Source organism: Rutidosis leptorrhynchoides, chromosome 4 (genome assembly GCF_046630445.1).
Source record: "Rutidosis leptorrhynchoides isolate AG116_Rl617_1_P2 chromosome 4, CSIRO_AGI_Rlap_v1, whole genome shotgun sequence".
In the NCBI taxonomy this organism is placed as follows: Eukaryota; Viridiplantae; Streptophyta; class Magnoliopsida; order Asterales; family Asteraceae; genus Rutidosis; species Rutidosis leptorrhynchoides.
In genome coordinates, this window is record NC_092336.1 from 206494622 (window position 1) to 206522523 (window position 27902).

Sequence of the window (27902 nt, forward strand, 5' to 3'; positions counted from 1 at the left end):
TGAGGGTACGAAATAGTATTATTTTTAATACAAAATACTACAAAATATGACACAAGTTTTATTAATTTACGGATGGGATATACCTAAACCTTGCTACAACACTATAGGCAGTGTACCTAATCGTAGAGTAGTGTAGTTTTTAGTAAGTCCGGTTCGTTCCACAGGGAGCTGGTGATACTTACTATATTTTTAACTATATTTATATAAAATATATATAATTATATAAGTAGTAATCTTATTATAAAAGGGGGGTTTTACCGTTTAATGACCGGTTTGTCGATTCTATATTTTAAGCGTAAAGATAAATGACGATAATTAAAGTGCGTAAAATAATGACAATAAATAAAATGACAGTAAATAAAATTGCGAGTAATAAAATGACAGTAAATAAAGATACGATGAGAAATATAATAAAAGAATTATGCTTATTTAAACTTCCGTAATCATGATGTTTGACGTGTTGATTTTAATTTATTACCATGGGTTAATTGCCCTTTGTCCTGGTTTATTTGATACGTCTATCTGGTTTTTGTCCATAATAGTCCATCGGTCATAAAAATAAAGTGCGAGTATCCTCGTCAAATTACCCTTATACCCGAAGTCAAATATTCCAACTGATTAAGGATTTAAACTGTGACGCAGTTATCACTTCTGTCAACAATTACACCAGTTATCACTGTATGTAATCCACCCCTGTTTTAATTAGTTTATGAATATTAATTCATCCACTTGATCAGAATGAATAATCAATTACCCAACCCAATTGATTAATTAAATGATTATAACAGATTCCATATGAACATCACTAAATAGGACAACCATAATCATTATTAATTATTAGGTTAATTAATTTGAAGATAGGTTCGACAGACTCCAATGAGTTGTCACTCAATTAGACAATACCCCCCATCTATTAATAGTCAATAGTTCAATTTCCACAAGTGTCGGTCTTTTGCCCAAACCTTAATTATGGTCCAAAGTTCAATAACCCCTTCTTAATATTTTAGCCCAACATTACGATTACTTCGGCTCAAATAAGCATAATAATAACTTAGTTACGATACATTAATGTAAAAAGGTTGAACATAACTTACAATGATTAAAAATAGCGTAGCGTTACACGGACAGAATTTCGACTTACACACTCAAACGATCTCTATCATAAATCTTATTATTATCATAATTTAAAATTAAAATTAAGATTATTGTTATATCTTATTAAGTTAACATTATGATAGAGATATAGAATATAGATATTGATAATTGATATTGATAAATAAGAAAAAGATAGAAAAAGGTGTGTTTTTACATTACGATTACAAAGCCTTTTATAGGCGAATTTAGAAATTGAATTTTTACTTATGACCCCTGAACTATGCTCAATTAACAACTTTTTATTATTTAATATTATTCTTATTATGAATTATTTAAATATTATATTTTATTCTTGTGCATAGTTGACTCGTAATTTTTACACCGTTGCGTCGAGCGTTGAGAGTTGACTCTGGTCCCGGTTCCGGATTTTCGAACGTCCTTGCGTACAATTTTATATTTTGTACTTTGCGTTTTGTAACTTGTACTCTTGTCATTTTTAGACGTTCCTCATCAATAATTTGAACCTTTTTGATTGTATCTTGTACTTTTGAGCTTTTTGGACCTTTGTGTCTTCAATTCGTCGTTTTCGCCTTTTGTCTTCGCACTTATTTAAAATAAACGAATATTACTTGAAAATGGAACAATTGCAACTAAAATCTTGTCTTTCTTGGGGGATTTTGCTATGAAATATATGTTCCTTTTTAGCCTTATCATACAGCCGCGAGTTGTTGAGGTAACTCAAGTCGGTAAGCTACTGGTCCGACACGATCAATAATCTTGAATGGTCTAATATACCTTGGATTTAATTTCCCTCGTTTACCAAATCGAACAACGCCTTTCCAAGGTGCAACTTTAAGCATGACCATCTCTCCAATTTCAAATTCTATATCTTTTCTTTTAATGTCAGCGTAGCTCTTTTGTCGACTTTGGACGGTTTTCAACCGTTGTTGAATTTGGATGATCTTCTCGGTAGTTTCTTGTATAATCTCCGGACCCGTAATCTGTCTATCCCCCACTTCACTCCAACAAATCGGAGACCTGCACTTTCTACCAACTCAATGCTTGAATGGTAGCTGTTGTTGTAGGAAAATTCTGCTAACGGTAGATGTCGATCCCAACTGTTTCCGAAATCAATAACACATGCTCGTAGCATGTCTTCAAGCGTTTGTATCGTCCTTTCACTCTGCCCATCAGTTTGTGGATGATAGGCAGTACTCATGTCTAGACGAGTTCCTAATGCTTGCTGTAATGTCTGCCAGAATCTTGAAATAAATCTGCCATCCCTATCAGAGATAATAGAGATTGGTATTCCATGTCTGGAGACGACTTCCTTCAAATACAGTCGTGCTAACTTCTCCATCTTGTCATCTTCTCTTATTGGCAGGAAGTGTGCTGATTTGGTGAGACGATCAACTATTACCCAAATAGTATCAAAACCACTTGCAGTCCTTGGCAATTTAGTGATGAAATCCATGGTAATGTTTTCCCATTTCCATTCCGGGATTTCGGGTTGTTGAAGTAGACCTGATGGTTTCTGATGCTCAGCTTTGACCTTAGAACACGTCAAACATTCTCCTACGTATTTAGCAACATCGGCTTTCATACCCGGCCACCAAAAATGTTTCTTGAGATCCTTGTACATCTTCCCCGTTCCAGGATGTATTGAGTATCTGGTTTTATGAGCTTCTCTAAGTACCATTTCTCTCATATCTCCAAATTTTGGTACCCAAATCCTTTCAGCCCTATACCGGGTTCCGTCTTCCCGAATATTAAGATGCTTCTCCGATCCTTTGGGTATTTCATCCTTTAAATTTCCCTCTTTTAAAACTCTTTGTTGCGCCTCCTTTATTTGAGTAGTAAGGTTATTATGAATCATTATATTCATAGATTTTACTCGAATGGGTTCTCTGTCCTTCCTGCTCAAGGCATCGGCTACAACTCTCGGTAGTCGATACACAGACGAGCTATTATGAATGCGCCTCCTTTATTTGAGTAGTAAGGTTATTATGAATCTTTGAATAAACAGACGAGCTATGTAGTTGATCAAATAAGTCGTCGATTCTCGGTAGTGGGTAGCGGTTCTTGATGGTAAGTTTGTTCAACTCTCGGTAGTCGATACACAACCTGAATGTACCATCTTTCTTCTTGACAAACAAAACAGGAGCTCCCCACGGTGATGTGCTTGGTCGAATGAAACCACGCTCTAAAAGTTCTTGTAATTGGCTTTTCAGTTCTTTCATCTCACTGGGTGCGAGTCTGTAAGGAGCATGAGCTATTGGTGCAGCTCCTGGTACAAGATCTATTTGAAATTCAATGGATCGATGTGGGGGTAATCCCGCTAATTCTTTCGGAAATACATCGGGAAATTCTTTTGCAATGGGAACATCATTGATGCTCTTTTCTTCAGTTTGTACTTTCTCGACGTGTGCTAGAACAGCATAGCAACCTTTTCTTATTAGTTTTTGTGCCTTCAAATTACTAATAAGATGTAGCTTCGTGTTGCCCTTTTCTCCGTACACCATTAAGGGTTTTCCTTTTTCTCGTATAATGCAAATTACATTTTTGTAACAAACGATCTCTGCTTTCACTTCTTTCAACCAGTCCATACCGATTATCACATCAAAACTCCCTAACTCTACTGGTATCAAATCAATCTTAAATGTTTCGCTAACCAGTTTAATTTCTCGATTCCGACATATATTATCTACTGAAATTAATTTACCATTTGCTAATTCGAGTAAAAATTTACTATCTAAAGGCGTCAATGGACAACTTAATTTAGCACAAAAATCTCTACTCATATAGCTTCTATCCGCACCCGAATCAAATAAAACGTAAGCAGATTTATTGTCAATAAGAAACGTACCCGTAACAAGCTCCGGGTCTTCCTGTGCCTCTGCCGCATTAATATTGAAAACTCTTCCGCGGCCTTGTCCATTCGTGTTCTCCTGGTTCGGGCAATTTCTAATAATGTGGCCCGGTTTTTCACATTTATAACAAACTACATTGGCATAACTTGCTCCGACACTACTTGCTCCGCCATTACTCGTTCCGACACCATTTGTTCCTTTCGTTCTATTAACCCCTGGTCCGTAGACCTCACACTTCGCCGCGCTATGACCATTTCTTTTACACTTGTTACAAAATTTGGTGCAGAACCCCGAGTGATACTTTTCACACCTTTGGCATAGCTGCTTCTGATTGTTGTTGTTGTTGCGGTTATTATTTTTGTTAGGATGATTGTTGTAGTTGCTGTTGTTGTTGTTGTTGTTGTTGTTGGGCCGTTTGTTGTAGTTGCGATTGATGTTGTAATTGTTGGGATAATTGTTGCGATTATTGTTGTAATTGCTGTTGTTGTTGTATTGGTGATTCTTATCACCGTTTTCCTCCCACTTTCTTTTGACTTGCTTCACATTGGCCTCTTCAGCAGTCTGTTCTTTAATTCTTTCTTCAATCTGGTTCACTAGTTTGTGAGCCATTCTACATGCCTGTTGTATGGAGGCGGGCTCGTGTGAACTTATATCTTCTTGGATTCTTTCCGGTAATCCTTTCACAAACGCGTCGATCTTCTCTTCCTCATCTTCGAATGCTCCCGGACACAATAGGCACAATTCTGTGAATCGTCTTTCGTACATGGTAATATCAAATCCTTGGGTTCGTAACCCTCTAAGTTCTGTCTTGAGCTTATTGACCTCGGTTCTGGGACGGTACTTCTCGTTCATCAAGTGCTTGAATGCTGACCACAGTAGTGCGTACGCATCGTCTTGTCCCACTTGCTCTAGATAGGTATTCCACCATGTTAACGCAGAACCTGTGAAGGTATGCGTAGCGTACTTCACTTTGTCCTCTTCAGTACACTTACTTATGGCAAACACCGATTCGACCTTCTCGGTCCACCGTTTCAATCCGATCGGTCCTTCGGTTCCATCAAATTCCAAAGGTTTGCAGGCAGTGAATTCTTTGTAGGTGCATCCTACACGATTTCCTGTACTGCTAGATCCAAGGTTATTGTTGGTATGTAGCGCAGCCTGTACTGCGGCTATGTTTGAAGCTAGAAAAGTACGAAATTCCTCTTCATTCATATTCACGATGTGTCGAGTAGTCGGTGCCATTTCCTTCAAAATAGTCAAATGGAACAAGTTAATCATACAGAATATTAAGAGTAGTTAATAGTATTTCGTAGCATAATATGAACTCATTTATAAAAGCTTTTTCTTCATATTAGCGTTTTATAAGTTTAAGTTCGGGTAGTACCTACCCGTTAAGTTCATACTTAGTAGCTAATATACAATTCAACTACTACAATTCTATATGAAAAACTGATTATAATAATATTTCGCGTTCAAACTTTTACACAATATTTTACAAACTTACAATACCGCTTATTTTACATAAAGCATGAAATATAGCACACAATAACTTTGATACAAGATAGTTGTGAAGATAATTCTAGCTAGTACACAAGTCGTTCAGCAAAGGCAATAAAGACACGTAATTGATACGTCCAGAAACAAGTCATGCATTCTGGTTTTACTAGGACTACATCCCATCCTTGGTCTTGTGGAACATAACCATTATGGCCATTGATAAGACAGCGTGTTGTAACGTCGTCAAAGGGACGAGGGTTACGTAATGACCAACAGTCTCGTAATAACCTAAAAACCTCATTTCTTACCCCAATTACCGACTCCGTCACTTGTGGGAACGTTTTGTTTAATAGTTGTAGCCCGATGTTCTTGTTCTCACTTTGGTGAGAAGCGAACATTACTAATCCGTAAGCATAACATGCTTCTTTATGTTGCATGTTAGCCGCTTTTTCTAAATCACGAAGTCCAATATTCGTATATATTGAGTCAAAATAATTTCTTAACCCATTGCGTAAAATAGCATTTGGGTTCCCCGCAATATATGCGTCAAAGTAAACACATCGTAACTTATGGATTTCCCAATGTGATATCCCCCATCTTTCGAACGAAAGCCTTTTATAAACCAAGGCATTCTTGGAACGTTCTTCGAATGTCTTACAAACTGATCTCGCCTTAAATAGTTGTGCCGAAGAATTCTGACCGACTCTAGACAAGATTTCATCAATCATGTCTCCGGGTAGGTCTCTTAAAATATTGGGTTGTCTATCCATTTTGTGTTTTTATACTGTAAAATAGACAAGAGTTAGATTCATAAAAAAAATACTTATTAATACAAGCAATTTTTACATATATCATAAAGCATAAGCACACTATATTACATATATTACACCACACGAATACAACTATCTTATTCCGACTCGCTTGTTTCTTCTTCTTTGGTTTTGGTTCGTTTTGCCAAGTTTCTAGGGATATATGATGTTCCCCTAATACGAGCCGTCATTTTCCACATTGGTTTAGAAAAACCTGGTGGTTTAGAGGTTCCCGGGTCATTGTTACAACTTAAGGACTTCGGGGGTTGACGATACATATAAAGTTCATCGGGGTTGGAATTAGATTTCTCTATTTTTATGCCCTTTCCCTTATTATTTTCTTTTGCCTTTTTAAATTCAGTTGGGGTAATTTCTATAACATCATCGGAATTCTCGTCGGAATCCGATTCATCGGAGAATTGGTAATCCTCCCAATATTTTGCTTCCTTGGCGGAAACACCATTGACCATAATTAACCTTGGTCGGTTGGTTGAGGATTTTCTTTTACTTAACCGTTTTATTATTTCCCCCACCGGTTCTATTTCTTCATCCGGTTCCGATTCTTCTTCCGGTTCCGATTCTTCTTCCGGTTCCGACTCTTCTTCCGGTTCCTCTTCGGGAACTTGTGAATCAGTCCACGAATCATTCCAATTTACATTTGACTCTTCATTATTATTAGGTGAGTTAATGAGACTTGTTCTAGAGGTAGACATCTATCACATAATATCAAACGCGTTAAGAGATTAATATATCACATAATATTCAAATGTTAAAAATATATAGTTTCCAACAAAATTTGTTAAGCAATCATTTTTCAAGTAAACACGGTCGAAGTCCAGACTCACTAATGCATCCTAACAAACTCGATAAGACACATTAATGCAAAATTCTGGTTCTCTAAGACCAACGCTCTGATACCAACTGAAATGTCCCGTTCTTATTTATTAAAAACGTTCCATATTAATTGATTTCGTTGCGACGTTTTGACCTCTATATGAGACGTTTTTCAAAGACTGCATTCATTTTAAAACAAACCATAACCTTTATTTCATCAATAAAGGTTTAAAAAGCTTTACGTAGATTATCAAATAATGATAATCTAAAATATCCTGTTTACACACGACCATTACATAATGGTTTACAATACAAATATGTTACAACAAAATAAGTTTCTTAAATGCAGTTTTTACACAATATCATACAAGCATGGACTCCAAATCTTGTCCTTATTTAAGTATGCGACAGCGGAAGCTCTTAATAATCACCTGAGAATAAACATGCTTAAAACGTCAACAAAAATGTTGGTGAGTTATAGGTTTAACCTATATATATATATCAAATCATAATAATAGACCACAAGATTTCATATTTCAATACACATCACATACATAGAGATAAAAATCATTCATATGGTGAACACCTGGTAACCGACATTAACAAGATGCATATATAAGAATATCCCCATCATTCCGGGACACCCTTCGGATATGATATAAATTTCGAAGTACTAAAGCATCCGGTACTTTGGATGGGGTTTGTTAGGTCCAATAGATCTATCTTTAGTATTCGCGTCAATTAGGGTGTCTGTTCCCTAATTCTTAGATTACCAGACTAAATAAAAAGGGGCATATTCGATTTCAATAATTCAACCATAGAATGTAGTTTCACGTACTTGTGTCTATTTTGTAAATCATTTATAAAACCTGCATGTATTCTCATCCCAAAAATATTAGATTTTAAAAGTGGGACTATAACTCACTTTCACAGATTTTTACTTCGTCGGGAAGTAAGACTTGGCCACTGGTTGATTCACGAACCTATAACAATATATACATATATATCAAAGTATGTTCAAAATATATTTACAACACTTTTAATATATTTTGATATTTTAAGTTTATTAAGTCAGCTGTCCTCGTTAGTAACCTACAACTAGTTGTCCATAGTTAGATGTACAGAAATAAATCGATAAATATTATCTTGAATCAATCCACGACCCCGTGTATACGTATCTCAGTATTGATCACAACTCAAACTATATATATTTTGGAATCAACCTCAACCCTGTATAGTTAACTCCAACATTCACATATAGAGTGTCTATGGTTGTTCCGAAATATATATAGATGTGTCGACATGATAGGTCGAAACATTGTATACGTGTCTATGGTATCTCAAGATTACATAATATACAATACAAGTTGATTAAGTTATGGTTGGAATAGATTTGTTACCAATTTTCACGTAGCTAAAATGAGAAAAATTATCCAGTCTTGTTTTACCCATAACTTCTTCATTTTAAATCCGTTTTGAGTGAATCAAATTGCTATAGTTTCATATTGAACTCTATTTTATGAATCTAAACAGAAAAAGTATAGGTTTGTAGTCAGAAAAATAAGTTACAAGTCGTTTTTGTAAAGGTAGTCATTTTAGTCGAAAGAACGACGTCTAGATGACCATTTTAGAAAACATACTTCCACTTTGAGTTTAACCATAATTTTTGGATATAGTTTCATGTTCATAATAAAAATAATTTTCTTAGAATAACAACTTTTAAATCAAAGTTTATCATAGTTTTTAATTAACTAACCCAAAACAGCCCGCGGTGTTACTACGACGGCGTAAATCCGGTTTTACGGTGTTTTTCGTGTTTCCAGGTTTTAAATCATTAAGTTAGAATATCATATAGATATAGAACATGTGTTTAGTTGATTTTAAAAGTCAAGTTAGAAGGATTAACTTTTATTTGTGAACAAGTTTAGAATTAACTAAACTATGTTCTAGTGATTACAAGTTTAAACCTTCGAATAAGATAGCTTTATATGTATGAATCGAATGATGTTATGAACATCCTTACTACCTCAAGTTCCTTGGATAAACCTACTGGAAATGAGAAAAATAGATCTAGCTTCAAAGGATCCTTGGATGGCTTGAAAGTTCTTGAAGCAGAATCATGACACGAAAACAATTTCAAGATAGATTTCCACTCGAAATAAGATTGTTATAGTTATAGAAATTGAATTAAAGTTTGAATATGATTATTACCTTGTATTAGAAAGATAACCTACTGTAAGTAACAAAGGTTTCTTGATCTTGGATGATTACTTGGAATGGATTTAGAAAACTTGGAAGTAAACTTACAATCTTGGAAGTATTCTTGATTTTATGAAACTAGAACTTTTGGAATTTATGAAGAACACTTAGAACTTGAAGATAGAAATTGAGAGAGATTAATTAGATGAAGAAAATTGAAGAATGAAAGTGTTTGTAGGTGTTTTTGGTCGTTGGTGTATGGATTAGATATAAAGGATATGTAATTTTGTTTTCATGTAAATAAGTCATGAATGATTACTCATATTTTTGTAATTTTATGAGATATTTCATGCTAGTTGCCAAATGATGGTTCCCACATGTGTTAGGTGACTCACATGGCTGCTAAGAGCTGATCATTGGAGTGTATATACCAATAGTACATACATCTAAAAGCTGTGTATTGTTCGAGTACAAATACGGGTGCATACGAGTAGAATTGTTGATGAAACTGAACGAGGATGTAATTGTAAGCATTTTTGTTAAGTAGAAGTATTTTGATAAGTGTATTGAAGTATTTCAAAAGTGTATGAATACATATTAAAATACTACATGTATATACATTTTAACTGAGTCGTTAAGTCATCGTTAGTCGTTACATGTAAGTGTTGTTTTGAAACCTTTAGGTTAACGATCTTGTTAAATGTTGTTAACCTAATGTTTATAATATCAAAAGAGATTTTAAATTATTATATTATCATGATATTATGATGTACGAATATCTCTTAACATGATATATATACATTAAATGTCGTTACAACGATAATCGTTACATATATGTCTCGTTTCAAAATCATTAAGTTAGTAGTCTTGTTTTTACATATGTAGTTCATTGTTAATATACTTAATGATATGTTTACTTATCATAATATCATGTTAACTATATATATAGCCATATATATATCATCATATAGTTTTTACAAGTTTTAACGTTCGTGAATCACCGGTCAACTTGAGTGGTCAATTGTCTATATGAAACATATTTCAATTAATCAAGTCTTAACAAGTTTGATTGCTTAACATGTTGGAAACACTTAATCATGTAAAATAAAAATTTCATTTAATATATATATAAACATGGAAAAGTTCGGGTCACTACAGTTATATCCCATTGGTGTGGAGAAGGGTTTATTCCACAGGCGCAAACCATATATTTTTCTTTATTATTGGGCACACATTACAATGAGGCTAGATGTTACATTATATAGGCAAATCTAATTAAGGAAACGACTTGGCTTGCAAGACACAATTTTGTCTGTCAGGTTTATGAACCTTCCTTCTTGCAATCTGACCTTGTAGCACAAGTTAACTTTGTCTTCAAACTAAAGAACTTTTCATAAATCAGATACTTGCTCTATACTCATTTGTGCTAAAGGAATTAAATAAGGCAGCAAAATCCCAACGACTTTGTTGGTTTATGCTTAACGATAATATTAATCTTAACAAACGCCAATATGTGGTTTGACCAAATAAAGTTTGACCACTTCGAGATATCTATAATTCACGAAACCTTTTTCAACATGTTTAGAATAGTTGCCCCTTTCATATCCAAAAGAGTTTTGGTCAGTAAAACGCTAATCTTGATTAATCACACGTAATGATATCTTAATGACGTTTTAGCCTTGATTACGGATAACACATACCAAGTTTTGATGCATACAAAGTTTTGATCCATACACATCTAAGGGGCTGTTTACTTTTTTTTTCCATTAAGTTCTATATGTATATAGATGGCAGTATGATTAAGAATGACTATATGCAGTAATTGGTGAATGAGTAATGTTGTTTACTTTTTGTGCTGAATATAAATTCTGAATGGTAAAAATTACTATTTTAACCCTAAGTTAAAAAATTATTTTCTTTTCATTTGATTTTCATAAATACAAAATATATACGTATACACCATAGTGAACGAAAACTTTTACCCCAAATTAACCATTGCTGCTATTATCTTCATTTTTCATTTTTAATCTTCAATTTCACTTTTCATTTTACCCTCTTTCAACTTTAAATCAATTTCATCTGTTTCCTCTCTTTATCTATATTATCTTCACAGTACAATGACAAAGTATTACAATAAATTTACAGATCTTCATTTTTTACCTTCTCCGCTGGTTGATTTTAAGTTATTTTTTGAGCATCGGTATTTTATTTTGAGCTGAGATTAGTGGTTGATTTTGATTTTTGAGTTCAAAGAACATATTTGTTTGGTATTGATATCGGGGGAAATAGATGAGGTGATAACAATTTCTGGTAGATGATATGAAAAAAGAAAGGGTAATTTGGAGATATATTTGACTATATGGGGACAACATCATTTTTTGAGGTGAGCCATAAAGTCCTTAGATAAGATGGACTAAAGCAATAAGTCCTAAGTAAACAACCACTACTGCTTACCGAATAATTCCTTCAGTTAATAAAGACAATTAAGTCCTAAATAAACAGGCCCTAAGTTACTATTATACATTTACTTATATTCATCAAAGTTCAACTCCGTAGATAAACTTAAAAATATAAATGTAAATTTATGATCAAAAGTAATGATTAAAACTGAATGTGTGATTATCAATTTTTTTTAAGGCCGGTCATCTTCAGATAAATTCTACTAATAAAATTGGTGTTAGAAAAAGATACAAGTACAAAAAATTCATGACGTTGGAATATCGTTACATTTTTTGAACCCTAACAATGGCCTTAAATCCTAACTTCCATTTTCACTCTCTTCCTCAATTATCTACACACAAAAACACAATTAATTACCCTGTTTCTATTTCAAACATCAAATTTACTCCGGTTCATCGAATTGTACTTGCAATTTCTAAAGAATCCGGTACAAATTTCAAAGATGACAAAACACCCAAAAAAACCCAGAAGCCAAAAACAAAATCAGCCCCTGAAACCACAAAAAAATCAAAGCTTGATGAACAAGAACCTTTCCCCACAACAATCCCAAAAAAACCCAGACGCGGTAGAAGAAGTGAAGCAGCTGCAGTTGAAGATTTTATGCGAAGTTCATTAGAAGAAACATTTGCAGCCATTAAGGAACAAAATTCCGAGGTTTTATTAGGTAAAGATCATGTTTTTAAGGATAAGATTGATCATGATGATGGTTATGATCATGGGCAAGATGATGATGATGATGATAAAAAGGGGATGGTGATTGAAGAAGATGACCCAAATTGGCCACTGGATGCTGAAGTTGGGTGGGGAATTAGGGCTTCTGAGTATTTTGAAAAACATCCAATTAAAAATGTGGTTGGAGAAGATGGTGTTGAGATTGATTGGGAAGGTGAATTGGATGATAATTTAGTTAAGGAGATTAATTGTTTGGAATGGGAAAGTTTTGCTTTTCATCCTAGTCCGTTAATTGTGCTCGTTTTCGAACGATATAATCGGTAAGATTTTTAGTTTTGATTGCTGGTAGTTTGTTAAAACCTTTATATATGGTTGGATAGATTACTAATTTATATGCTTAGTGATGGTATTGGAATTGAAATGTTTTTACAGAATTATGGATTTGCAGTTTTATATATGGTTATTAAAATAATTAGTGATTAAAGAAAGTTGATAGTTGGATTAGGAAATTAGTTAATTTGGATCAGGCATCTTGGAGAGAAGCTTACCTCTCAAAACTAAATTGGTTCTTTCATCTTTTCATTGTTTTCATCCAATTATATTAAGGATTTTTCTTATGACAACCCTTTAAGTCTGTTGATAGGTGTATCATAATGTTGTACAAAGCGGTTAATGCAGACTTTTTACATGCCGGTTATTGAAATGTTAAATGCACAAGTAATTTTTTTAACCTTAATGACAGCCCTAAGGGCTATCGTTAGAAAAATGCTTATATTTAATAATAGAGGGCCTTTATTCATTTTCTCATGGGCAGAATGGGTTATTTGGTTTCAGAATTGGAATAGGGCAATTGGTTTGAAAGGTAGAATGTATACCATGATTGCTGCTACTTTGTGGATGATTTGACGTATTATTCTTAACACGCATCAAATGAAGAAACGGGATTTATTTGACTCTATATGTAATTTTTCCGATTATTGGATTAGATATGGAGGTCGTAAAATAACTTTTTTGGAACTCTTAGCTAATTAAGCCTCTGTAATGTTTGTTGGTCTCTTTTCTAATGCCTTGCCAGAGGGCCTTTTCTCTGTAAAATTTGTGGTTAAAAAATATATATCAAATATCGAATATCAGAAATTAAAAAATTTAGAATATCATTTAATCAAACACTACAAGACTAAGGTAATAATAATCAGTTTTGTAACACTTCTTGCTTTATCTGTAGTTATTGGTGTTGTATTAATATGCGTTGTATCCTCGGTTTTACAGGGCAAGTGAAAATTGGAGGGCGTTAAAGGAGTTAGAGAAGGCTGCTAAGGTGTACTGGAATGCAAAAGATCGGCTGCCACCTCGGGTATGCTACAATTTTTTGTACAACTGGATTATAGATATTGAGTTATATATTTAACATGGATTTACAAAAAATATATTTTTAAACAATAAATTTGATGCTATAATTATTTTTAGATTTAAAACCCATGCAGGATTTAAAACCCATAGAAATTTGATTCTACCATTTTCATGGCGTCTATTATTATTTTTATTTTTTTTTAAAAAACAAACTTTTTCCTACTTAAAGGCCGGAGGTCCTTTCGGAAGCAATCTCTCTATCCGTCGAATAAAGAGAGGGATGACTTTCTCTACTCTTGAGAGTGTTTCACTCTGGGTGGAGAAATGACTTATCTTTATTCTCGGATAGAGGAAGGATTGTCTACATATCACCTCCCCCATACACCACTCATGTGGTATTGGGTTTTGTTGTTGTTGTATATTTTTAAACAATAAATCGACCTAGGAGGTTGTAATAAGTTGGATGAATTTGTATACATTATGTGCATTTTACTTTTAAAAAAAATATATTTTTAACAATCAATCAAGTTCATGTTGAACATTAGATTTACTTTCAAACATATTCGATATCTGTATCTGTAACACTTCATGTAACGCCCTAGATCATCGGATCTCCTTTTTATTTATTTATAATAATATGTTTTTTCGTCAAAAAAATGTGCAGTTTTTAATCTGTTTGACCAATAAATAGATAAATGGGTTGACTTTTCTATCTACCGTTTAGTTTTGTCAATTGAATTTCTTGGTTTTTGAATGCAGACGGTGAAGCTTGATATGAACATTGAGACAGACCTAGCGTATGCACTAAAGATTCGGGAATGCCCACAACTTTTATTTTTACGAGGAAACAGAATTATTTACCGAGAACCACGTAAGAAAGTTGTTATCTTTTGTTGGTTGATATATAAAAATTAATGATCATGGTGACCAACGTTTGGTATTTTTATTTGCAGATATTCGAACAGCAGATGAGTTGGTGCAGATGATAGCACATTTTTATTACAAAGCCAGAAAACCTTCATGGCTGAAAGATGCAAAACTGTATTCGTAATCATCATTATCATCATCATATTTTGAATCCGGCAATGAATATAGACATGATTCTTATCAAGATCAACTACTGTCCAGTTTTTTGGGATTCAAATCGATAGTTATTCCATAGCATGTAAGTCATCTTAAGATTTTATACAATGAGTAGAGTTGTACTATATGATTTTATTGAATACAGCACCTCATCCTTTTAACATTGTATGCACGTCTCAATCTATCTAGTTATACCCATTATTGTACCCCGATTACTCAAGATTAATCCCCGATTACTTATTTTTAAGAGGAGACCAATCCAGTTTTACAAAATCTGTTTAATTAACTGGTCAACGTCGGTTATTGGGTCAAAATCGTAGTTGTTGGTCGAAGTTAAAATTGGTCAACATTTTAATATGAATTTAAACTAGAAATATGAACAAATGAACGATTATGCTTTATGCTTTATGCTTTTAGACAACAATGTTAAAGTTTATGTTTATGAACATTGTTTTCTTCTATAATTACACATAATTTTGAAATTTATTATTTAAGTGTATAAAAACTCCAATTAATTAGCCGATTACTCCTTCCAAAGTCCCGACCGAGTACTTCCCGAGTAGCTAGTTTTGCAACCTTGGTTATATCATATTTGGTAGAAGTCTATATAAAGCTCCTAATCCGAGCTATGTATGTAAATTCTTTATTTATATATCGGGTCTTATTCGCTTTACAGTTAAATACATTATTAACCAGATGGTGACATCAGCCATTTCGCAAACTTGCAATCTCGGATTAATCAGAAAACATTCCTTCATTAAGTGCCTGGCCCAGTTTCTTCGATATGCAATACGCAGTCGATTCTATAGTGATCATCGGATTTACACCGACAGCAGTTGGCAGTACGCTGCCATCGCAAACAAATAAGCCTTTAGCTTCCCAACTTTCTCCATTTACATCTACTCCACCTTCATCTTCATTACATCCCATTCTACAACTCCCCATTTGATGTGCCGAGCAATAGTTCGTCCAATATTCTCCTCGAGATTTCGGCCCCCCGATAGCTTCGACCGAGTCAAGAAACTCATCCAAATCAGAACTTTTAATGCCTTGACATTTTATTCTTTGCCCATCGTTTCGAAACGTCCCTACTTCTTCGGCTCCGGCAGAAACGAGAATTTTAAGCGCTTGTTGTAAACCGTATTTTAGATTTTCTTTGTCGCTTTTGTTAAATCGGTAACTTATCTTACCTTCCTCCCGTATGTCGCCAGAGCTTGAATCTCTTACTAACGAGAAAAGCTTCACGATTCTCGGGTATTTCGTCATTTTGTCCTTCATGTCGGCGCCCGACACCCAAGGAAACAATGTAGCGAACGATGCGGGTCCCATAGAGGCAACTTCTATGATCGCACGAACGTTATTCAGTTGTTCTCTGGCTGACATGACTTTATGAAGGGAGGTAATGATTCCTCCCTCGTAACATTTCCCTTTAATTTCATCTGAAACTGGCGGGAAATATCCCCATGCTAATAAAACAGGATGAAGGTGTAGATTCCGGCCAATGTGGCGGTTTGTGAGGCCGCTAGAAACTAACAGTGGCGGTGTTGAGAGGGACCCACCGGCAGCAACCGTCACTCTAGCCTCGAACTGGATCTTTCTAGTGACGGTACTACTTTCTGCGGTCGCAATCACACCTCGACATCTTTTTCGACTATGTTCTTTGTCGAATACTAGTCGTTCCGCTTTGCAACCAGTGAAGATAACCGCACTGTTTCCAACGGCATCAACGAGCCAAGTAGAGTCGGTCCCTTTTTTGTCTCCCGTTTTACAACCATAACAACACGAGCCGCAAAAATGATTTTCGGATGCGTTTTGAGGAATCACATCAACCTTTAACCTGAGACTCTCACACCCTCGTCGTAGTACTTTGTTCTGAAACCCTTCTTCTTTACATTTGTACGTAACACTGATTCTCTTACACACAACATCCATCGCTGTACGATAATCATCTGTCCCAAACATCGGTATCTTTTTATCAACCGACCAATCTCTAAGAACATCATCCGGTGTCTTTATCGACGCAGCCCAATTTATCGCAGATCCACCACCAACCGTAGATCCTGATAAGATCGTAATTTTCCCATCTAAAGTTGATTGTATACCCCCTTTATCATATAACTCATTCATCGATGGACCTTCAAGAAGAGAATAATCCTCGGGAACATAATAATGACCTTTTTCGATCACCACCACTTTATAGCCGGCGCCAGCAAGATTAGCTGCCGCAACACCACCACCACAACCCGACCCCACAATTACAACGTCACATTTGATGCTATAAAACCCGTTCTCGCCATATTCAACTTCAAGACCTTTGCTCTTCACCGACGGCATGAACGTTGCATCACTTTCGTTTTCTGTTTCTATAACACCCTTATCGAGCGGTCTCTCTTTTCGTAGCTCTTTTGGAGGTTCGACACCAACATGGTACCCGATTGCTTCCCAATACGGGTTATTTGAATTTTCATCAGTCTAATAAAAAACAATAAGAAAAATTAAATCTTTAGTTACCAAAATGAAAGATGGTAAAAAAAAAATGTACACAATTTGAATAATCAAGAACTTACCATAGTGAAGAAGATGAAGAAGCACATGAGTTTGATCATCATGAACACAAGTCTTAGAGGAAGGAAAGAAGATTGTGAATTGGACCATTTTTGAAGAATTCTCTCTCTTTTGTTTAAACTTAAATCAGAAAAACTGTGAATAAATGGCCATTTGGTGTCAAAACAAGCTGACCCACAGATCAAAAGGGTTCCCAATTTGGTGGAGAGTAACATTAGAACCAATTTCAGCAAGAACACTGCATCTGATGGGTATCTCTTTACCATTCTCTCTGCAACCTGAACAGAAAACATAAAATCAAATTCATTTAATTCAAAATTAGTGCATTACTAACCAATGTGAATAAAGTTTACTGTGTCAGATTATCATTGTAATGAATTAGTAGTTTTTTATGTTTTGATGCAAGAAAAGTTATGTACTAGTAATTATCTGTTGTTAATGTGACATTCTATGTCTAAAACGATAATTTAATTATTACTCCATCCGTCTCAAATAGATTGTGTTGTAGAAAATTTTGTTGGATTTAAGATATGTATGATAAATGTCAATTTTACCCTTATGTTTAAGATAATTTTGACTAATAATAGTATATATATTTAAATAGTATATTTTTCCCTTATATTTTTCAAATAGTATATAGTATATTAGGATAATAAGAGAGCATTTAGAAATTTAATTATATTTAATACGAGTAACTATTTTTAGCATATGCTCCCAAATCAATAGAAAAAAGGATCACTTGATTGGCAAACGTGGTTAGTTATAACAAATAGATTATGCATAAACTAAACTTTCGAATGATCATCTGCAATAAATATTTGCTTATTTCATAGAGGTCGTGTATATTGTAATAGTCGAATATCAACTCATACAGGCATTCGCAGATTAATCCCCGATTAATCATTTTTAAGAGCATTTCGTTTCGATTTCTAAAAATCCGTTTAATTAAACGGTCAATGTCAATTGATGAGTCAAAATCGAATTTAGTAATCAAAGTCGGTCAAAGTTAAAAATGGTTAACATTTTAACATGAATTTAAACTAGAACTTTATAGTTTTTGAGTAAAATAAATAATTTTTGACAATTATGTTAAAGTTTATTTCTATATTTATGGATTTTTTCTATATTTACACATATAATTTTTAAAATTTAAAATTTTGATGTATAAAGTACAATCCGATTAATCCCCGATTAATCCCTGAATTACCGATTAATCCTTCTAAAGTCCTGACACATTAATCCCTAAATAGCAAATTTTGCAACCTTGCATACAGGTACAAAACATGTTGGACCATTGTACATATCTTATTATTAATAGTTCGCTGCGTAGCGCAAAATGAAACAATCTGTTCTATGTTGATCATATGTCAAAAGTATAATAAAAAAAATATTGAGATAGGTGTTTAATCTTTAAAAAAAAGCTAAAATTGATTTTTAGTCTTAAACGATAAAAAAAGAAAGAAAAAAAAAACATGGGCCAATAAGATGCTTAGAAATTACACCATTTAGTATATAAAGATACTAATTATAAATCTAGGAATTAAATACGGAGTACCTTGCTTTCCAGAAAAATAGTGATAACTAGTGAAATGACCCGTGGAACCACGAGTTTATTTAAACGAAACAGTTTAATGATAAATTTAAGGTATTAAGTGAATGTAAATGCTAAAGCCATCTGCGTTATGAATTGTCCGAAAAGATTCGCTCATGCTTTCATGGTTCCTATCTCTACATATTACAAATTTATTCCCATTACTTAGGCGTAATTTTTTTGTTTCCCTATTAATACGTGTGCCCTAATTTGTTATTATTTTTTCGAAAAGCCCTAATTTGTTATTATACGTTAATTCGTAGACGTATATACATTTATTCATATTTTTATATATTTATATTTATTTCATATTTAAAATTCCTTGATTTCATTTCTAATTTTCTTGAATTTGTTTATAATCACTCTTAAAGCAAGCATAATGTAATATCAGTCAAATAATTTATTTAAAATTCAAATATCTATCCCCTATTTGGGCGTAATTAAAAAAGTAAGATTGTGTTCATCTAAATATGGACACATATATTAACGTGAGATGATTATATTATCAATATATCAAAATCACAATTAATTTGAAATTTAAAATATAAAAAATTTATTCCTATTACTTAAGCATAATTGTTTTGTTTCCCTATTAATTCGTGTGTCAAAATTTGTTATTATACGTTAATTGTAGACGTATATTTAATCATATTTGTATATATTTATATTTAATTGATTTTTAAAATTCCTTGATTTCGTTTTTAATTTTCTTAAATTTGTTTATAATTTTTCTTGAAAATTAACTTTTTTGTTTGTTTTTTACCAATGTTGCTTGAAATAACAATGCATATAATTCTACTCGTAATCTTCTAGTATATATTAGTTAAATGATGAAAGTGATGATTTACTTATTTAATTTTTAAAAATGATTAATATTTGTTACTGTAATTTAAGGAATTTATGTAACCGCTAAAATCGAACATGTTACTTAATTATAACATTTCATAGTTATCCTTAACTAACTGCGTGTGGATTTAATTAAAATTGTTTGTTGATTTTAGAATAAGTAATTTTGGTTATTAATGACATCAACATGACTAATAAAAAGACGACATGTGGTATGAGTAAACAAAATTAAAGAGTAATTAGTAAAATGATTATATCAACATTTTAAAATTTTAATAGAACTTATAGATAATAATAATAATAATAATAATAATAATAATAATAATAATAATAATAATAATAATAATAATAATAATAATAATAATAATAATAATAATAATAATAATAATAATAATAATAATAATAATAATAATAATAATAATAATAATAATAATAATAATAATAATAATAATAATAATAATAATAATAATAATAATAATAATATCTAAACCAAACAACTTGGCATTATTGGGATGGTTATATTACTTGTTAAATCAACTTGTCGCGAATTAGCTAATGTTATGAGAAGCACGCAATTACGATCGTGATGTTAAGGTCATGTTGCAATCATGGTATTTTCACATCAAATTGCCTAATTAACACTTGCCTGATTGTACTTTGTATCTTTCATTTTAATCCGATTTCAAAACGGAATATTTATTATTCAGATACAAATATTTAAAATTTTAATTTTAAATAGATCAGTATTCAAACACGTTATTAGCATGTAGTTTTTAGGGTGTGTTTGGACGAAAGTAGCTGGAGCTTATAGCTGGAGCTGGAGCTTATGAGCAGAAGCTGGAGCTTATTTTTGAAGCTGGTAGCTGGAGCTTATTATTTTTTATAAATGTTTGGTAAACTAGCTGGAGCTTATTTTTCAGTTCATAAGCTCTACTTTTTTTCATAAGCTACTACAAGTAGCTTATTTTTTCAGAGCTTATGATTTTCATAAGCTCTGTTTTTTTTTTGTCTACCAAACGAAGCTTATGACTTGAAGCTTATTAAAATCATAAGCTCAGGCTCCCATAAGCTCCAATAAGCTACGCGCCAAACACACCCTTAGGCTTGAAGAGTTCTCGGGATTGGTACTACGGCATGGGAATCAAAGCCTCCAAATTTTGGAAGTTAATCGGTCCTGCGACTATTTGGGCAATTTGGGTCGCTAGAAACGAACTCATTTTCAACAACAAGTATTCTTGTCGCTCGGTTATCATACGAAACATCAAGTTCAAAGTTTTCCTTTGGGCAACGAATCTTAACTTTTGTCATGGGTTACACGCTTATGTTTGGGAGCAAAACCCACATCTTTTATGTTTTTAGGCTTTCATGTCTTTGTATTTGTCTTTCAATTTAAGGCCGAGCATGGCTCCGTCAATGTACTTTAACTTGATCCTTCATTGTTTTGATGAAGCGATCATTTCTAATATATTTCCTTCTTCGCCGGAAAAAAAAAAAATTAGCCTGTAGTTTTTGACAGTAATAAAAAGTCTTGCAAATAACAGTACTTTATATCCGATATAATCCATGTGTCCCAATTTCATCCATTATTTCCTAATTTAAGATAAACATGCGTTGAATGTAAATTTCAACTTTATATCCAATAGTATATTATATATTTTTAATAAAAACAAAAACAAAACTTGTAATTACTATTACTATATTATCTAATAGACAAAAATGATAAATGCTAACCAGGGGTATTCTCGTCATTTCACTTTTTTTATTTTAAATTTCAACTAAATTTCACTACATCAACAAAGCCCCCTACACTTTTTCAAAAATTCAAAACGACCCCCCAAATAGGGGGGTAAACTGTCAAATAACCATTTTCATAAAAAATCTTAAATAAACTCCACCCAAATATTCAACGGGGCATATCTTCTCACTCGCAACGAGTTAAATTTTTCCGACACCATCGTTAAACTCGAAATAATTTTAGGAACACAAAGTCACTAACTATACGCAAAACGGACGTTTTTTAAAAAACGCTAAATATTTGAGGTACTTTTCATACATGTTGATTTTGCGTTAAATTTTTAAAAGTCGAAAATTCCATAGCGAAACGCGGAGATGCACATATATTGTTAATTTAAAATAACATTTAAATCTTTCGTGGGTTATACATTTTAGTTCGACTCGAGTTGCGCTTCAACGACATCATCGTTAGCCACAAAATAATTTTACAAACTAACGCAATAAAATACATTGAAAACCGAACCCCGGCGCGAAACGAGGGTTTAAAAACTAGTTATTTATAATTGATACGTTTAACAAAGATATAAAAAAAATATAGTAATATAAATAAATAAATAAATATTAAATATCATCCTTCTTATATATAAAAGTAAGTCATAAGAGCACGCGGTGTTCAAACCATTTTTTCGTCGTCCTCCAAAATCAACGCCGGAAATCGGCGGTCGGCAGGCACCGTGACAGCGTCGATCCCAGCGTCGATTTCCACCATCCCTGAACCGACGGTGACGAATCTAGCCGTTGGAATTTGAATGTTTAAAAAACTAGCCGTCTTAACGGCTAGTTTGGGTTTTTTTTTCCTTCTTATAAATACCACACTTATTTTACTCATTGTACACACACAACTATACCTTTTTATTTATCATTTTCTCTCTACAATATTTAAATTATTTACAATACCGTTCATTACAATATGTCGTCTTCTTCGAGTTCTTCCAGCGACTCGTTCACAAACTATACACTAAACGTACTTAAAGATTTATCTTCTGAAGATGAAGTTAATTCACGTTGTTATATACGTCGTAATCATTATGAAGCACACGCACGTTTGATGGGCGATTATTTTGACGAGGGTTGCCAATATACGGATGAAAATTTCAAACGAAGATTTCGAATGCGGCGACGTGTTTTTCTTAGGATTATGAATGATATTCTAAGCTACTCAGCAAATCCGTTGCCGTATTATTTTAGATGGTTTCATCGAAGACAAGATTCACGTGGTAGGTGGAGTATTAGCCCACATTTAAAGATGACAGTCGCACTACGTCAGCTAGCATACGGTTATACACCGGATGCGTTGGATGAGTATCTGAAAATGTCTGAACGAGTTGGCCGGGAATCTCTACACAACTTTTGTAACTGTATCATTGATTTGTATGCTAACGTCTACCTAAGAGAGCCTACGTTGCACGACATTCACCGTTTGTATGAAGGTCATGAAAGTATTCATGGTTTTCCGGGCATGTTGAGTAGTATAGATTGTATGCACTGAGCATGGGCAAAATGTCCGGTTGCGTGGAGAGGACAGTATATGCGAGGCGATCACAGTCACCCAACTATTATGCTTGAAGCAGTCGCCTCATATGATAATTGGATTTGGCATGCGTATTTTGGTGTGGCAGGTTCAAACAATGATATTAATGTGCTAAACACTAGTGATTTGTTCAACTCAATGCTTAATGAGGAAATGTCCGACGTTCCTTATCACGTAAATGGTGTTCAATACAAAAGAGAGTACTATTTAGCTGACGGTATTTACCCAACATGGGCGGCATTTGTTAAGGGATTTTCAAGTGCCGTTGAAGAAAAACGTTCTTACTTTACAAAGAAACAAGCAGGCGCTCGCAAAGTTGTTGAAAGATCTTTTGGGATCCTACAAGGTCGTTGGCATATTCTTCAGCAACCCGCACGGTCTTACGAGGTGAATATGATGAGACAACAAATGTACACGTGCATCGTAATACACATCATTATCGAAGACAATGGATACAACCTTGCTGAGAATGATTGGGTAGTTGAGCCCGTCCAAAATATACGACGTACTTAGATCGATAGGTGCGACGCTCGTGCAAGAAGAAAAAGGGAGTTACGTGATAGAGAATTGCATGAAGGCTTACGATCTGATTTGGTTGAACATTTTGGGATCTACGAGACGACTTATGAATTTTATGAAACGAATTATTACGTTATCTATTTATTTTATGAATATTTTGAATAAATGTAATCTAGTTTATTTTATGAATATTAATAAATGTAATGTAGTTTATTTTATAAATTTCAATTTATTATTTTGTTTTTATTATATTAAATTAATTTAAATACAATACTAAATTCAATTATAAAAAATAAAAAAAATGAATACTGAAATTGACACTGAAATAGACACTGTGGACACCTCCACCTTACACACTGTCAGTCAATTTCAGTGTCCAAAATGAAAGTCGAAATGGACACTAAAAAATGAACATGGACACCTTGTGCTCTAGTTATATAATCATTTGTCAATATTGAATATTGATATTCTAGATTAGTTCATAACTATATATGATGATGTCATAGTATTTTTAGAAAAAAGCTAAAAGCTTTTAACAATTGATTTAAAATTTAATCATTAATTTGTTACAGACTCAATTATCTTTATTTTAATTATAATTATAATATAATTATTAGTTATAAATCTCTGGGAAATCGCAAGTATACCACTAGTATCTAAATGAAAGGAAAGGAGTAATTTTGTATGATATTACTTCATTCGCTACGTATTAATTGTTCATGTGTGTTTGGATGAAAATAGGTGGAGCTGGAACAACTTATAGTTGAAGCTGGAGGGCTAGAGCTGGAGCTGGAACTTATTTTTAAAGCTGGTAGCTAGAACTTATTTTTTTTATAAGTGTTTAGTAAACTAGCTGTAGCTTATTTTTCAGTTCAGAAGCTCTATTTTTTTCATAAGCTAGTAGAAGTATCTTATTTTTTAAGAGCTTATGATTTTATAAACTCTACATTTTATGTCTACCAAACAAAGCTTATGACTTATACCTTATTAAAATCATAAGCTCAAGCTTGCTCCAAGAAGCTTGTGTCAAACATACCCTTTTGTCCATCAAGAATTATTAATTTGTAAAAAAATCATTAGAATCTATATTTTACTCATAATTACTTAAATTTATAAAAACCGGCTTGCTTTATATACTAGGACAAAATTGATAAGTAGTAAACAACAAAAAAGAAAAAAAACTTATTTTTTGAAAGTTTTTTTAATGTAAAATTTTTTTTCCGTTAAATAGGCGGATACCCCAATTTGATAAAGTTCCGCCTCTCGATTTATGAGATTGTTAAAGTACTGCCGAGTATAAATTATAAATTAAACTAAATTAAATTAGGATATTATCCTATTTTTTTACGTTGAAAACGACATATATCAAATAATTATTAATTACTGAAAGCTACTCAATTTTTACAATGTCCAAAACATCGTTTAGAATAAACAATTAGATTCCGGTAACTTCAATAAATGTCCACATCAATCACGTGCCGAGACATCGTTTAGGCAAGTCTGATACATAAAGCTGTTTTTTATACATGTTTATCAATTTAGTTAAAAATCAACATCCAACAATTTAATGCATTAATTTTAAGATTTGTAACGGTTTCATATTAAAATTAAAAATCTACTTAAACTCGTCATGTTATCATATATAACAAAATCAAATATTGTACATTAACTACGTACGTAGTAGTAGGTATAATATGTGTATGTAATGTAAATTGTACAGTAATTATTTACGTGTTATCTTAAGATTTTAATGAACTTTGCCTTTTGAGCTATGTTACTGTATTTAACTTCATAAACTCATTTAAATCACAATTATAAATAAGGTAAGATATAAGTAATATGCTTAAACGTAGTTACGTCTAACATTCCCTCCATAATTATGTTATGTATTTGTATTTGTAGCCACATCTAAAAGGTGACTCTGTCTAATACGGGTCACTAATAATCTACTAAAATAAGGCCATTAAGATTTTTTTATGAGTTCATATAAGAAGTTTTTACCTGTTTATTAAGGTTTTAGATTTATTTATTTATTTTTACAAATAAAGATAAGTATATATGTAAGCATATCTATGTGGTCCATCTGTTTGTTTCGCGATCAACGTGAAGTGCTGCTAACCACAGACATGGAGTTGGGACCATGAAATCTTCGTTTAATTACAAGAACTTTCATACAAATATTTCTTACTTTTTTGGTTACAACTTTGACTTTAAATATTTTTATTTATATTACATTTTATTGAATGAAATTTATATTAATTGATTGATTTTTTAATATATTTTTATGGTATAATGATCATTAAATAGTATGTAACATACAAAAATAATTTAAAGACAAAGTTGGATAGAAAAGAGTTCTAAAGTGAAAACAGAACGATTGAACTGGGACGAAGGCGGTATATCTTTTAGCAGTACAAAAAAGAAAAAAAAAATTGGTCACCACAATGAAAAATGATCATATAATGCATGATTTTCTTGTACATGACGAACATGTCACCTACTATGATATTGTTCGTAATTTGTTATAATTATCATTATCATTAGTTTCTATTCTACTTGTCACTTTGATTGTTTAATGTAACTAATAAATCAAATTAAAAGTACAACAGTATGCAAATTGAAATTTAACAAAATAACAAAAAATAAGATAAAAGTCAAACCTCTTGAGGAACAGGAGCTTGAGATCCAGAAGCAGCATAAAAGTCGTCAAGAGATTTATTAGTGTTGATGTTTGAAGGTGGATGAATAGGAGGAATAAAAGTATGACAGATGGCAGCTAATGATTGGATCTGGGAAGATGAGAAACCATGGGTGTACTTTTGGTCTCTTGTTCTTGGTCGTCCACTTAACAACGGATGATGATGGTGTTGGTGGTGGTTGTTCATTCTCTCTTCTGCCATTGATAGAGAGAATCATAAAATAGAGTGTTGTTGGGATCTTGTGACTTATATATAACAAAACAAGGGTGTAGGGTTTCATGGGCCCAACCCATCTTTATTTCTATTTATTTATTTATTTATTAAGAATAAATTATGTCCATATATCTTACACTTGTAGACGGCAAATATCCCTAATCTAAACTTGACACTAATAGTTTTTTTTATAAATTAAGTATTTTCATTGATAATCATGTCTGGTAAATCGGTGAGAGAGATGACATCAAAATTTGCAAAATTTGATAAGTTTGATGGTGTTTATTTTTGAAGATGGCAACAAAAGATGTATTTTCTTCTTACTACATGGAATGTTATTTATGTTTCATCTACTCCCGTGCCAGAAGTTGGCGAAGATGAAACAGTGGAACAAATCATGAAAAGAAACAAGTGGGACAATGATGACTACATCTGTCGTGGACATATTCTCAATGGTATGTCTGATTCTCTTTTTAATGTTTATCAATCTGCTAATGCTGCAAAGGAACTTTGGGATTTATTAAAATCCAAATACATGGCTGAAGATGCTTCCAGTAAGAAGTTTCTTGTTAGTAATTTTAATAATTATAAGATGATAGATTCGAGGTCTGTTATGGAACTGTACCATGAAATTCTGAGAATTTTAGAACAGTTTTCACAACGTAATTTGAAAATGGATGAATCTATTTCGGTGCCATGTATTATAGAAAAACTGCTACCTTCGTGGCAAGAATTCAAAAAGACTCTGAAACATAAGAAAGAAGATATGTCTTTGACTGAATTGGGAGGCCACTTACGTATTGAGAAAATAATACGGGTTGAAAAAAGTGGCAAAGGAAAGGTAAAGAAGCGGGACCATCATTATCTGTCAATATGATAGAAAGTGTTAACCGTGTGAACAAAAACAACAACAAAAAGTTCAATGAAAAGAAACGTAAGTTTCAAAGAAATGATGGTACCAACAAGAAGGATAAAAAGGCTTGTTGGTTTTGTGGTAAAAATCTGGTCATTTCAAAAGAGATTGTCGTGTTGGAAAGAACAGTGGTGGAGCAGGCGGTTCAGGTTCGGGTTCGAGAGAGGGGTCTAAGGACTAAGTTACCAACCAAGGTCAGAATTTTGATATTATTAAAAATTCTGTTAAGAATTATGTATGATATCGGCTAAAAAGTCACGTTTTCACCCCGGTATTGAGGTCCAAAAACAATAAAGTTCCAAGCTTTATCGGCTAAATACCCGCTTCGTCGGTTAAAATTGAAGATCAAGTGATTACGAAGA

General features: G+C 32.9%; 2 protein-coding genes across 2 annotated transcripts; one reads left to right on the plus strand and one right to left on the minus strand.

Annotated features, from left to right (window-relative positions):
- Positions 1-12002: 12002 nt before the first annotated feature.
- LOC139843377 (thioredoxin-like fold domain-containing protein MRL7, chloroplastic) lies at positions 12003-15060 on the plus strand. The gene is made up of 4 exons (XM_071833452.1): positions 12003-12756; positions 13706-13790; positions 14546-14657; positions 14740-15060. The coding sequence occupies exons 1-4, from the start codon at positions 12050-12052 to the stop codon at positions 14835-14837; spliced, it is 1002 nt and encodes a 333-aa protein (XP_071689553.1). The 5' UTR covers positions 12003-12049; the 3' UTR covers positions 14838-15060.
- A 313-nt stretch (positions 15061-15373) lies between these two features.
- LOC139904450 (long-chain-alcohol oxidase FAO2) lies at positions 15374-26623 on the minus strand. Its single transcript, XM_071886377.1, has 3 exons — positions 26376-26623; positions 17437-17712; positions 15374-17341 (listed from the first exon to the last, which is right to left on the minus strand). The coding sequence occupies exons 1-3, from the start codon at positions 26613-26615 to the stop codon at positions 15605-15607; spliced, it is 2253 nt and encodes a 750-aa protein (XP_071742478.1). The 5' UTR covers positions 26616-26623; the 3' UTR covers positions 15374-15604.
- Between the last annotated feature and the right edge of the window lie 1279 nt (positions 26624-27902).

Bases quoted from the DNA above. Each gene is read 5' to 3' on its own strand.
- LOC139904450 (XM_071886377.1), bottom strand. From the start codon at position 26,615: ATGGCAGAAGAGAGAATGAACAACCACCACCAACACCATCATCATCCG. The intron at 17,713-26,375 runs GTTTGACTTTTA...TTTTCTGTTCAG, and splicing joins AAGCTCCTGTTCCTCAAGAG to GTTGCAGAGAGAATGGTAAA. The intron at 17,342-17,436 runs GTAAGTTCTTGA...GTTTTTTATTAG, and splicing joins TCTTCATCTTCTTCACTATG to ACTGATGAAAATTCAAATAA.
- LOC139843377 (XM_071833452.1), top strand. From the start codon at position 12,050: ATGGCCTTAAATCCTAACTTCCATTTTCACTCTCTTCCTCAATTATCT. The intron at 12,757-13,705 runs GTAAGATTTTTA...TCGGTTTTACAG, and splicing joins GTTTTCGAACGATATAATCG to GGCAAGTGAAAATTGGAGGG. The intron at 14,658-14,739 runs GTAAGAAAGTTG...TTTTATTTGCAG, and splicing joins AATTATTTACCGAGAACCAC to ATATTCGAACAGCAGATGAG.